Raw genomic sequence first — 13,632 nt, forward strand, 5'->3', positions numbered from 1 at the left:
TGACATGCAAATTTGAGAGACTCTCTCTAAATGAAGAGAATCCTACAACAGTCGATCTCAATTCTTATTACTTGTACATAATGTGTGTGTACACACACACATATATAATTATATATATATATATGTATATATGTATGGAATTTGACCCAATTGCACCAATTTATGATACAATAAATTTGACATTTAGGAGATGTTTGCTTGTGTAGGTAGAATGAAAATGAGACAGACACAGAATTTGGTAAGTACATAAAAGGTTAATGATGTAGTTAAACTTCCATATATACATACATATGCATGCATGTATGTATGTATGTATGTATGTATATGTTACTATTACAATGGCAAGTGGCAACGGTGAGCTATTGAGGAAGCACTCTACATGTAAAATTTCAATATAGTGAGCTGGAAAACCCAATTTCTCCAAGGTGTGTGTTTGTGTTTGGACAAATGAATTAACATCACGGAGAGGGAGAGAGACAGATGTCCCCACGGCCAAACAAACAAAGGCAACTTTTAAAAAAAGCTAAATTAGGGTTTTACATGTGAGTCTGGAAATATATGTGCCGACAAAGATATCTGCTGCCGGATTTTCAGGGCATGATCGATCTCCTCCTTTGCTTTTCTCTTTGTATGTATGTGATTACCAAAATCTATGATTCCATTTCATCGTGTTATTGTATTCATATGCAGCACAGTCCAAACCCTATCTTTTTTTCTCCCCCTGTTTTCAACTTTTCATATATACTTGCCAACAAAACATACACACGTGCATGCATGCTCAAGTGTTTAATTAACCAATGAACCACCCGACATGCCTTCAGACAGTTGAGTGGACGTAAATTTTACATCACGTTGGAGATTGGAAAGATTAGACCGAACTCCATGCGAGTCAGAAGGAGCCTAAAAATGAGACAAACTAGCTGATGCAACCATGATATCATATAAAAATATCTCAACTTTTAGCACCGTACACACTGAATCTAGAGAGCTAGACAACTAAGTTATCTATCCCCAAGTGATTATCTTAAACGTAACATTCACTGCATCAGGATACAAGTAGTCAAATTGTGGAATTTCAACTTTCATAACGACATCAAATATTGGACGACTCCATTTCTTCCTTATTTGTAATTATATTCCCGGAATCATCAGTTGTTTTTCAGGAATACAAATACCTTTAATTAATAAATTATAGAGAATAAATAGAAGAAAACAGAGGAATTAAAAGTGTTACCTGGACTATATGTGTAGAAAGTTTGATAGAAACACAGAGAGGTCAATGTAATCATCATATTGTTGCATAATTTTTCACTGCAGCTGGGCCAAGTCAATAGTCGACCAAACTACTTAGACCTGGATTTCTGGCTTACATTTCTAATCTTTTGCCCAATTTTCCAACATAAATATGTATATATGTATATCAGAGAATTATAAACAGTTTTGATTAGGACTTCTTACAACTACTGAACTAGTCATTCATTTGTTAAGGGGTTGGTTTAACAGGTTTGGATTCTATCGATCAGTCTATTACGTCCAAATCACAAGGAGTGGAAGACCCTGCATCTAATTTTACTTATAAAGAAAGGCATAATTTGTTCTTAATAATAGTTTTTCTATAAAAGTTGTAGATGATCTAATAAGCGGTAATGCTGACATAATCAAGGGTATACAGTAATCACTTCGGTGAATTTCTATGCAGTCAAATCATGTGGATTCGGAAGTTGTTCAGTTCGATTTTCAATGAAAACAATACATTTGTAGCCACACGTTAGGCTTTGGCTTAACTTACCCTCTCGTCAGATGATAAATTTGTGTGCGTTCGGGTCTGATGGCTTAAGTTTAAGCTCTCATAATGTATTGGATATCCAAAGAACAAATTTATATGATTTGGTTAACAAAAGTAGCTCATATTATTGGTGGATTATACTATTGTTAGTAAAAGAGACCAACACATTAATTAGTAAGTCATAGTCAGACATGCTATTAGAATTTGAACAAAGCACTAACGCTTGACCTTGACCTGACTCGTCTCTTTCACAAAATACATATTGCTTGTCAATGGGAGTATACCAAACGCGGCGTTAGTGATCATTTCATCCTGGAAGGAAAGTTATTTGTCTTTGCCTTCACTGTTGATTTTTTGAAATATATGCTAACCATTAATTCTCTAATTTAAACTCTCATCATTACATTTAGATTTACTATGTAACTACCAACTTTGAAATTTTTAAGTAGTAGAATCCTTTTCATGGATATTCTCCCTTTCTTTGATTATTTTTTTTTATTTCTCATCCAGCAATTAATTACGTAATCAAATGATTAAGACAAACCATGGGCCAGCGGTTGAACCCTAATGGGCCTGTCTTTCTGCATTCTCAGCCCAAAAAATTTACTAACTTAAATGCGCTAGTCATATATGGGCCCAAAACATTCTATGTTTTACCCACCCAAAGCACTTGATCCACTTACTCGGCCCATCATGCCTCATGTCGACGAAGATGGACCGCGACCCATTAGAATTCTTTTGGCTAAAAGCATAAATCCGTAGAGACTAGAGAGGGGGGTGACTGACAAGTTTCTTAAGAAAAGGGGTCACTTAACAGAGGCGGGAAAATTGAGATGGTGTTTCTACATATTACTTAGTATCAAAGGGGTTAAAGTTAAACCTGCTAAAATAAACGAACGGCTATCTGGATATCCTAAACAGGGATAGGTAAGGTCTCCATGGCAGGCACAGTATCCTTTCTGGTGAATGCGAACCCAACCGTCACAATTTTGGAGAATTGCAAAACAATGGCCGAACTACGCCAAATTCACGCCCACATGATCAAGACGAGCCTTGTCAAACACAACTTCGCCATTAGCAGACTGGTCAACTCTTGCTGTCTCCATGGTGCGTTAGACTACGCTTCTTCGATTTTTCATCGTATTGAGGACCCCAATCCTTTCATATTTTTCACTCTAATAAAGGGTTTTTATGGTTCTTCGAACCCATTACAGTGTTTAATTCTGTTTGCCCATATGCTTTCTTCTTCGAAGAGTTTAGATGGTGCTGAGTTTTCTCTTCCTTCTGTGCTCAAAGTGTGCGCGGAATTGGGTGCATTGAAGGAAGCTATGCAAATTTATGGCCACATATTGAAAACCCATTGGCAGGCTGATTCATATGTGTCGAATTCTGTGGTTCGGATGTTTTTAGAAATTGGGGAGATTGAGTTGGCAAGAAGAGTGTTTGATAGAATGTCTAAGAGAGATTTGATTTCATGGAATTCAATGATTACGGGTTATGTGAGGGCAGGAGAGATTGATTTGGCTCACGAGATTTTTGATATGATGCCAGAAAGGGACTTGGTTTCGTGCAATGCAATGATTGATGGGTATGGTAAGGATGCGAGGTGTGAGCTTGCCGAGGAGGTTTTTGGGATGATGAATGAAAAGGATGTGGTGACTTGGACATCTATGATTTCAGCATATGTGCGTAGTCATCGTCCAAGGGAAGCATTAGTTAAGTTTAGGGAAATGTTAAGGGTTGGAGTTAAACCTGATGCCCCTGCTATTGTTAGTGTGCTTTCAGCCATTGCTGATTTGGGTTTTGTCGAGGAGGGCAAATGGTTGCATTCCTATATATGTACTAACAAAATTAATTGACTTCTGGATTCGTTGGATCTGCTTTAATTGATATGTATGCTAAATGTGGCTATATAGAAGATGCATATGATGTCTTTAGAAGTTTATATCATAGGAGGAACATTGGGGACTGGAATTCTATGATCTCTGGCCTTGCCATGCATGGGCTTGGTCACGAAGCCATTGAAGTTTCCTTGACTTGGAGAGGATGGAGATCAGCCCTGATGATATCACCTTCCTTGGTCTCTTGAGTGCTTGTAGCCATGCAGGTTTAGTCAACGAAGGTCAATTTTATTTCAAAATCATGCAAGAGAAGTACAAGATCATCCCTAAGATTCAACACTATGGATGTTTAATTGATCTCTATGGCAGAGTTGGACGATTTGAAGACACTCTTGCTACCATACACCACATGCCCATGGAAGCTGATGTTTTAGCTTGGAAAGCTATTCTCAGTGCCAGCGTGAAACATGGGAATGTTGCAATCGGTTGAAACTGCTGCTCTCAAAGTTATAGAATTGACTCCAGCAGACTCCAGTTGTTATATTCTCCTCTCTAATATCTATGCTAAATCTGGTAGATGGGATGATGTGGAAAATGTTAGATTGATGATGAAAAAGAGAGGGATGAAAAAGGTTCCTGGATGCAGTTCAATCTTTGTGAATGGGAAAGTTCACGAGTTCATCATGGGTAAGACAATGGATGTGAATTATGGTGGTGGGGTTCTTTCTAAGACAAAGGAGATGGTTTCTTTGCTGAAGAAAGAAGGCTATGAGCCCGACCTGACTCAAGTTCTGCGAGATGTTGGGGAAGATGAAAAGAAAGATTGCTTAGCTTTTCATAGTGAGAAGATGGCCCTTGCATTTGGGCTTATAAAGAAAGCCAACAGTGCTCCTATTCAAATAGTAAAAAACCTGAGAATTTGTTGTGATTGTCACTCCTTTATGAAGTTGGCTTCCAGGATTTACAACCGTAGACTTATCGTGAGAGATCAAAACCGGTTCCACCATTTTAAGGATGGCATTTGTTCTTGCAATGATTATTGGTGAGATGACTTAAAAGCCTTAAAGCCTTCTTTTTCAGATCAATGAATCAGTTCATGGACTCAGACTTGGAGGAAGAGAAATAGCCGAGGGCACTCTATGACTTTTATGGTCATTCAGGACTCAGCAGGTATACATGAGAGTCTATTACTCTCAATAAACTTTTAGAATCCATATGTTTCTATATAATATATATATATATATATATATGTATGTATGTATGTACATACACTTTATATTTGTCAGATGCAGAGAACAAATGCATTAAATACCCCATCACTCTGTTGTCCTGAAAATTCTTGGGCCGTTAGTTTGTTATCGAAGAAACGATATTGTTCTGGGTTTGGCCACCATCTAGTTAGCCCAATAGTGGTCCAAGTATTCTAGCCCAAAGCCTCAAACTAATATATTTACTTCCACGTGTATAAAAAACGTATGAAAATATGAACGGGAAATCGGACCCCACATATCAACAAAACAACGCACTTCTTGTCCTTCACTCTACAGTCGACAGTTGCTGTGCTTGAAAATATCTCGGGGTAGGACAGTTAGCTCACTGGAGTTGATAGTTGATACAAGTGCGTGCTTTAATGAGAGAAGATAAGCTTAGTTAGGTACCAACTACCAGTAAAAACATGGACAGGAGTTGAAGAAATCTAATCGTGTTTTAAAAGCTTCGTTGGACTACTCTGTTTTTTCAGACCCAAAAAAAGCCAGCGCAGGTTCAACGAAAGCTTTTTACAGATATGTTGATGGTGGTAGCAACAGTGTTGGTGGGTGTGGCGATATATGCATATAAAAGCACGAAGCCGCCTCCTCCAAAAATATGTGGTTCACCAAATGGTCCTCCGATAACATCTCCAAGAATCAGCTCGGTGATGGAAGACATTTGTCTTACAGAGAGAGGGGTCTCCCAAAGAGAGAGCCAAGCACAGAGTCGTACTAGTCCATGGCTGGAACCGTTCCAAGGACATTCATTTGGCTCTATCAGAAGTATGAACCTTTCTCGTCTCAGTATATTCGGATGATTTGTCGTCCACACATAACTCTCATTCTGTGCACTCAATGTGTTTGTTATAATGACTCAGTGAACCGAATTTTTAACACAAAGCTGAATCTGGTCCAATTAAAATCCCAATTTCGTAAAATAAGAAATCAGAGAGTTATAAATAATATGATTAACCTGTTTTGGCTTGCAGGAGGTGATGGATGAGCTGGGTGTCTATATTGTGACATTTGACAGAGCAGGGTATGGAGAAAGTGATCCAAACCCGAAGCGATCAGTGAAGAGTGAAGCATTTGACATTCAAGAGCTTGCAGACCAATTGAAGCTGGGACCCAAGTTTTACGTGATTGGGATCTCCATTGGAACTTACTCCATCTGGGCTTGCCTCAAGTACATCCCGCACAGGCATGCTGTTTTTTTTCCTTCTTTTCATTCATGCTTCTTTTATTTCATATTGACCACCAAACATGCACTCTAATGTTCAAATGAGTACTCAAGATACTGAGACATTCTATTGATCCACGTTAAACTCATAATTTCGTAGACAATGACATCGCTGCCGCATTTGCAATTTTGGGGTCAAAGGAAACAACCCATTTAGTACAGCTAAGGCAGCATACATTTGTCTTTTTCCAAACCCTGCAGTGACGTTAGGAACTTTTTGCACTACTTTTGACTGAATTTTGTCTTTATTTTGTATGTGAAATGCTGCAGGCTAGCTGGTGCAACTCTAGTAGTTCCAGTAATCAACTACTGGTGGCCTTCTTTTCCTCCTAAACTGGTAAATGATGTATTCAGAAAACAACTTAAAAGGACCAAGTAAAACTTACCATCGCTCACAACTTCCCTGGATTACTATATTGGTGGATGACCCAGAAATTGTTCCCTTATTCTTCCATCCTCCAAAGGCATCCAACAATTCTCAGCAAGCGTGACTTAGAAACCTTGAAGCAAATGCCACAAGAACAAATTCTTGATGAGGTAACTTCCCTTCCAATATGCGTCGCTGGCTCGCTGCGACCACTGAGGGAATCTGGTGCTCTGCAAATGACAAAAATGACTTTGTTTCTAATCACAGGCTAAGGTAAAGCAACAAGGCGAATACGAATCCCTGCATCGAGACCTGATGGTGCATTTTGGTGAATGGGAATTTGATCCAATGGAGCTAAAAAACCCATTTCCAATAATGAAGCATCTGTTTATCTGTGGCAAGGTCATGAAGACAAGCTGGTGCCATATGAATTGCAAAGATATGTTGCAAAGAAGCTACCTTGGATTGACTACCATGAAGTTCCTGATGGTGGTCATCAACTGATTCATGAAAAAGGCTTATGTGAGACATGTTCAGAGAACTTTTACTTGGTGAGAAGCCCTCAATCTAGCTAGCAAGCCAGCTAATCCAGTCATATATAATAAAAGGTGTCAGAGATATGTATAAACCTGGGTATCTACAAATCTGTATACATATAAAGTTGACTTGCTGTGAAGCCTATCTGGCCTAACATGTTTATGCTATGAATCTTAACTCTTTGTTCTACAGTTTTTCAACTTCTCAGCTACTATACATTTTGAATGCTTAATATAACTAATTAAGTAAAATCTTGTTGTCCCTTGGGGACATCTGATAAAATTAGGTAAAATCTTGTTGTAATCAAATTATCTTATTCTTCTTGTCTTTTGAATGTATCAACTATCAAGTATTCTCCACCACATAATAAACTAATAAGTTCTCTAGTCAGAAAACAGGGGCTGGCTCTGCAGATTCAAAATCCTTGAGTCTAAACTCGTTTATCCTGATGAGTCATCATGTGAGATCGAACTCAGGATCTTTCAAGTCCATATAGTTTAAACCAAGGTTCCAAGTGGTTGAGTTAAGTTGCGGGCAAAGGAGGCTCACGTTCTAACAAGATAAATACAGTCATTATAGTCCAAAAGGAACATTTAAGAATATTCTCACACCTGAGTATAACCCCAAGTCATTGAAGGGGACGGAGCTATTCAACCTTGTAACAATTATGAATTCATGATCAGTATATACTTTTGTTTGATAATTGAATATACGAAAGGGTAACTTGCAGTGCTATAATTCCCTCCCAAACCCAGCATAACAGGGAATCTTGTCCAAACTTTATGCCCTTGTAGATTCTCCTCTTTTCCACAAATTTACAACTCTAGCGTTGGACCACGATGGTTCTCCTATTTTGTCATTTTACGTTTCTTTTCTATCAAAAACTTGTGCAAGCCATTAAGGCATTAACTTTGTTATTTTACAAAGTTTTGTAAATTTAATGGTGCAATAATAATAAGTTAAAATATTAGGTTAATTGTTGTGTGTCAGGATAGGTTGTCCAACCAGCGAAGCAATTGCTGGGGTTTCTTCTAATTTCAAATAATACATGGCTCACGTTTTCCAAAACAGAGTTTGTCGGCAATTGGTGAGGGCCAGTTTCTTTCAAGGGTTTGGATGAAGGAGATGATAAAATATTATTAAACAAGTATAAAATTATTTATTTATTTTTTAAAATAATACTGCGAATGACTGAACTAACCTCCCATACAAAAAAACCCAACACAAACCCAACACAGGTGGTTGGGCCAACAATCAATTGGGTTAAATATATATATATATATATATATATGTTCAAGGTTTTTTCAATCATATTTCAAAAAAATCCCATAGAAAAAGGAATATCCGATTGGGTATCGCTCTCCAAAGTGTTATGCTTCGTCAACAGAGGGCTTTCCTAAATCACGCAGGTGAGCGTTTACATTAGTATCTACACACTACAGAAAAATAAAATTGACGGCATGTTTAGATTACTGGTCAAAACAGCCGCGGCTGTTGCTGAGCACATACCTTGCCATAAACGAACTCCAAGCCCCCATTTACAGGCCAAAAGGATTATAAGGAAATCAGGGAGCATCTTGATCTGGGTCCAGGTCAGGTAAAGCTTTAGCTAATTCAATTTTCAAACTTTTTTGTTTTTGTTGAAACCTGTTCTCATCAATCAATCGAGTTGAAATCTGGGTAGATCTACCTTCTATTCCTTCGGGATGTCTCAAAAACAGTAGTTATGTTGCTGATTGGTCTTCCTGGGAATGGTTTACCATGTAACACAGCTACCTCCTCCAGAGATTACTGCTGCTTTATCAGAAGAAGAAGCTGATGTTCCTGTAAGTTCATCGCCAAGAATCAGACTCAGTGATGGAAGGTACCTTGCTTACACAGAGAGAGGAGTTCCTAAGCACATATCAAAATTCAAGATTGTTATTATTCATGGTTTGGAAGCTCCAAAGAAATGATCGTTCCTAGTACCACAGGTACACTGCAGATCTCTTCTTATTGACTGCTCTATAGTTCTGGCTTCGCATTCAAGTAGAATATAAAAGCAACAGCATATGAAATGAAATTACAGAATTTCATAGACATCTTAACCTAACCTTAGATTTTACAGATGACTGAAAACCTGGGTCAGATTCTTCCAACCTACTTTCTGTCCTTCAGAAAAGATTGGAGAAATTAAGCATTAGTTTGTGACTGGATGCCAAATAAAATGACTTTAACGGTTTCTTTTTAGTTTTCAGGAGTTGATAGAAGAGTTGGGGATATATTTTGTGCTATTTGATCGGGCCTGGGTACGGAGAAAGTGATCCTAACCCCAAAGCGCTCAGTGAAGACTTGAAGCACTTGACATTCAAGAACTGGCTGACCAATTACAGATAGGATCAAAGTTTTATGTAATTGGAGTCTCAATGGGATCCTACCCTACTGGAGTTGCCTCAGATATATACCAGACAGGCAAGAAACTCTTCATAGTCAAAGCTTTTTGGTTTTCCCAGCTTCAAATTTTGTTTCTAAACAAAAAATTGTTACCTACCTCAAAATTCCAGAGCATTTGTGCAGGCTTGCAGGTGTAGCTTTTGTGGTCCCAGTGATAAACTATAAATGGCGTTCGCTTCCTAAAAGTCTTACGAAGGAAGACTACAGGAGGAGGCTCGTTCAGTTGGCACTCTGGTTTTCAAAATATGCACCTGGATTACTGCAATGGTGGGTCACTCAGAAATGGATCCCTTCAAGTCCAGCGCTACAAAGAAACCCTTTTTTCTTTAATGATAATGACATAGAAGTGTTGAAGAAGACACCAGGTTTCCCATGCTCTCTCGGGTAATCACAGGCTCCATCTACACAAGAGAGAGTAAAATTATTTTAGCAGTAGTTTCCCATAGGCATAAATGGACAATGAACAATCTAACTTCTCAAGATAATTTTGACAAATTGATGTTTCCTCCTGCAGGATAAATTAGGAGAGCGAGGTGTTTTTGATACTCTTCGTGGTGACTTCATTACCGGTTTTGATAACTGGGACTTTGACCCAGTGGATCTTAGCAATCCATTCACTGATAATGAAAGCTCTGTTCATATCTGCAAGGCTACGAGGATAAAGTTGTTCCTTTTCAACTTCAAAGGTTTATCACAGGAAAGCTACCCTGGATTAAGTATCATGAAGTCCCTGATGGAGGACATTTGATTGTGCACTACGACGGTATTTGTGAGGCCATTTTAAGGGCTCTTTTGCTAGGAGAAGAATCCCCATTGTATAGACCAAAGACAACTGTAAATATACCATAGATTCATCATTCCTTGTGTTCTATTTTCCATCATTCAATGTGTTGATCATGTAAAATAGATTGGTTTTTGGGGGATGAAGCTGTTGTCTTTGCATTGAATTCATTGTTCAAATGTTGGAATTGTATGTAATTCATTCTTTCTTTATCCCATCAAATTTATTTAGCCAATTACACAACCAGAGGGTGAGTTTGTTCGCACCATTAAGGTTGAGTTTGGTTCTTGACAGCTTCATGAATGCATCCTAGACAGAGAAGCCTAAATCAATAGCAAACTCAATCTCTACAGATACAGAAAAGCATCAACTGACTAACAAGTTTGCACCACCAATCGAAATGGAGACCTACAAGAAAAAGCTTTTGGGTCCATCGATACTAAAATCGAATAGCGACTTGTTCTGGTGGCTTCTCAATAAGCCAAGCCTAGAAACGAAGACAAAGTTCACTCTTACTTAGGCATTTATCGAACACGTTGCAGGCATATGCAAATTTAGAACTCTCAAGACACATCGGAGTGCCATTACATATAAGATCGTACCATTTAATAGAAGCAGCGAAGAAGAGTTTACCTCAGGATGCGGAGACACGCAGTCGTATGCATTATATGAATCCGCATCGTCATTAGTCATTACTCGGGCGCCGCTCTTGATCAATGATTTGTGCATGCCGACCTTTGTTGATCGAGTTGTCACATCACATCGACCCCAAGTGATGTTTCAGATTATACCCATTTGGATTTTCGTACTCTTTCATGCGATTGGTCGACAATTACAATATTCTACAGCCTCGAAACACCATGACTTGATTCGTTGCTTCGATTGGTTCCCTAAAACTTTTACAGTGAGTGAAAATATGAAATCTTCTCAGCATTTGACCTCTGTATCATTTATGAAGAAGACGGTAGGGGATGCACCTGTCATACAATCCAAAGCAGGGGTATTAAGAAAAAGATGCCTTTTTATGGTTTGAATTGGCAGAAGAATCAGGGCATGTGGCAGATACGTGTCAAGAAACTGAAACAGATTGCCATGTTTTAATAGAGTCCATGGCAGTTACGGTATTAGTAGTCCCACATACTACTGCTCTTCTTCTTCATCTCTCTTATTGTTTCCTCCGCTTCAACAGCCACATGCATGCACTTCGCTTGGCTTTCCTTTCTTCAATTCCACAATGAGATCACACTCACACTCAGGTACTCAATTTTCTTGTCTTCAATGTCTGATTTCATGGTCTGCACTTAATTTTAAGTTGGTGATGATTTACATTTGTAGATTTCAACAAAAAAAATTCCCTACTTTTATGTTGAGATGGTTTTGATTCATACACAAATTTCATGATTCACTTTTCACTGTTCAAGCTATAGAGTAATTAGTTTTACATGCCGCTAAGGTGATAAGTTGGAGTGAGGTAGAAATATTTTATGATCTGGTGGGTTTTCTGTTACTTTGAAAGAGGGATTAAGAATCTCATTTTTATCGGTATGAGTTTCGGTTCAATCTTACATGTAGTTTAACGGCTCAAAATTTATACCCAATTATCTGTCCAAAGGACATGTTGAACTGATCCTGATCACCCACTTCTGAGCACACACTGTCAGCTTAGACACAATTAATACTGAATATTATGACTTGTCGCTGTTTCTTGTGCAGAGACCTGATTCCTGCTCTCAATTATGCTACGCAATGGCACTTGTTGAATCAGAAAGCATGGGCTACGTTGACACATTAAACCAGAATCCCAATCACAACAGCCATTACAAGACGAGTCCATGAGGCTGATCCAAACAATGTAGCTTCATTTAACAAGCAGAGTTCAATCTTGTCGCTCACCCTCGATGAAATCCAGCTCAAGAGTGGGAAGAGTTTCGGGTCCATGAACATGGACGAGTTCCTAGCCAATTTGTGGAGTGTCGATGAGAATCAACTTCCCCCGCAGCCTATGTTACAAAACGAAACCAACCAACTATACCAATGGCATTGCGAATCAAGCAACTCTGCAGCGGCAAGCTTCTTTATCGGTCCCTGCCACTCTTTGCAAGAAAACTGTTGATGAAGTGTGGTTTGAGATCCAAAAGGAGCACAATCCTAACAATGTGTGTCGTGTTCGTGGACCTCCTCAGCGCACACAGACCTTGGGAGAGATGACATTGGAAGAGTTTCTAGTACAAGCAGGGATCGTTCAAGGCGCTCCGATGTCTTCTCAGCAACGAATGGTAACAGCTATTCAAAGCAATAACAATGGCAACACTACTGCTTGTTTGGATGCAAACTTCCAAATGGGGCATGTGTTGGGGATAGGCTTCTCGGCTCACCCAAGCCTTAATGGTTTTGCGACGTACCAAACGTTCTCACAAACAAAATGTTAGGAGGAGAATCATCCAGCAATGGTACTGCAAATGAAAATTGCCATCATAATTTGATGGACTCCAACGGGCAGAAGAACAAAAAGAAGGATAATTGATGGTCCTCCGGAGATTGTAGTGGAGCGAAGACAACGCAGGATGATAAAAACCGCGAGTCTGCTGCCAGGTCTCGCGCTAGAAAGCAGGTCTTGTACTTGTTCCTATTGATATCTCTAGGATAATTAGATTAATTGTCGATCAGATGTTGTTTCCTTGTATTGCAGGCTTACACAGTAGAATTGGAGCTGGAGTTGAATCTACTTAAAGAAGAGAATGCTAAGCTGAAACAAATTGTGGTAACAAATATTACTTCTGTCAATAACCCTCTATACTGCAAATGCTAATGTAAGTGTTCTTACTTTTGACGTGGAATAGGAGGAAATTGAGCAGAAAAGGAAGCAAGAGGTTATGAATAAGAAGAAAACAACGATGGCGCAAAAGAAAGCTTACAAGTTGAGGACAATGAGAAGGACATTGAGCTTATCTTGGTGAATGCGATCGAGCATGAGAGATCAGTTTAAACATCTTCTTCAGTAGATAGTAAAGAGTGATATATATATCCTAGCATAGTAATATACTACAGTGTCAATTTGTCATCGACATTGTGTATAAATAAGTAGGTGTATCTGCATGTAATATATGTGTGTCACCATGCATTATATGTAAATTAATTTTACTTATAATACCACTTCAAGAGAAAATTATGTGATTTTCTCCCATAATTGGTGTTGGAATTATTTAGATTTTAGCATTTTAAGCTACAAGAATCACTTAGTAGTGATAGCCAAGTTAATTATATTTCCAAACTTAAAACGTATGATGTCGGAGGTAAAGAGCGTGTTGAAGCGAGTGGTTTCTGATTTAAAAAAAAAGAAACTATTGTGAGGTCCAGGTGTGGATTTAATTTTACAATGATAGCTAGCTAAGATGAT

General features: G+C 38.5%; 2 protein-coding genes and 3 pseudogenes across 2 annotated transcripts; all 5 read left to right on the forward strand.

The window, feature by feature from the left end:
• The first annotated feature begins 2,724 nt into the window (after positions 1-2,724).
• Positions 2,725-3,875, forward strand: LOC120002450 (pentatricopeptide repeat-containing protein At4g18840-like). The gene is made up of 2 exons (XM_038851230.1): positions 2,725-3,601; positions 3,703-3,875. Exons 1-2 carry the CDS (start codon positions 2,725-2,727, stop codon positions 3,873-3,875), a joined length of 1,050 nt encoding a protein of 349 aa, XP_038707158.1.
• A 219-nt stretch (positions 3,876-4,094) lies between these two features.
• LOC120002451 (pentatricopeptide repeat-containing protein At4g21065-like) lies at positions 4,095-5,054 on the forward strand. The gene is made up of 3 exons (XM_038851231.1): positions 4,095-4,669; positions 4,788-4,797; positions 4,914-5,054. The coding sequence occupies exons 1-3, from the start codon at positions 4,095-4,097 to the stop codon at positions 5,052-5,054; spliced, it is 726 nt and encodes a 241-aa protein (XP_038707159.1).
• A 312-nt stretch (positions 5,055-5,366) lies between these two features.
• On the forward strand, positions 5,367-7,111 carry LOC120002949 (annotated as a pseudogene).
• Positions 7,112-8,344: 1,233 nt separating this feature from the next.
• LOC120002761 lies at positions 8,345-10,313 on the forward strand (annotated as a pseudogene).
• Positions 10,314-10,635: 322 nt separating this feature from the next.
• Positions 10,636-13,361, forward strand: LOC120002452 (annotated as a pseudogene).
• The last annotated feature ends 271 nt before the right edge of the window (positions 13,362-13,632 follow it).

Source organism: Tripterygium wilfordii, chromosome 7 (assembly GCF_013401445.1).
Source record: "Tripterygium wilfordii isolate XIE 37 chromosome 7, ASM1340144v1, whole genome shotgun sequence".
NCBI lineage: Eukaryota > Viridiplantae > Streptophyta > Magnoliopsida > Celastrales > Celastraceae > Tripterygium > Tripterygium wilfordii.

Bases quoted from the DNA above. Each gene is read 5' to 3' on its own strand.
- LOC120002450 (XM_038851230.1), top strand. From the start codon at position 2,725: ATGGCAGGCACAGTATCCTTTCTGGTGAATGCGAACCCAACCGTCACA. The intron at 3,602-3,702 runs GCAAATGGTTGC...GTGGCTATATAG, and splicing joins TTTGGGTTTTGTCGAGGAGG to AAGATGCATATGATGTCTTT.
- LOC120002451 (XM_038851231.1), top strand. From the start codon at position 4,095: ATGGGAATGTTGCAATCGGTTGAAACTGCTGCTCTCAAAGTTATAGAA.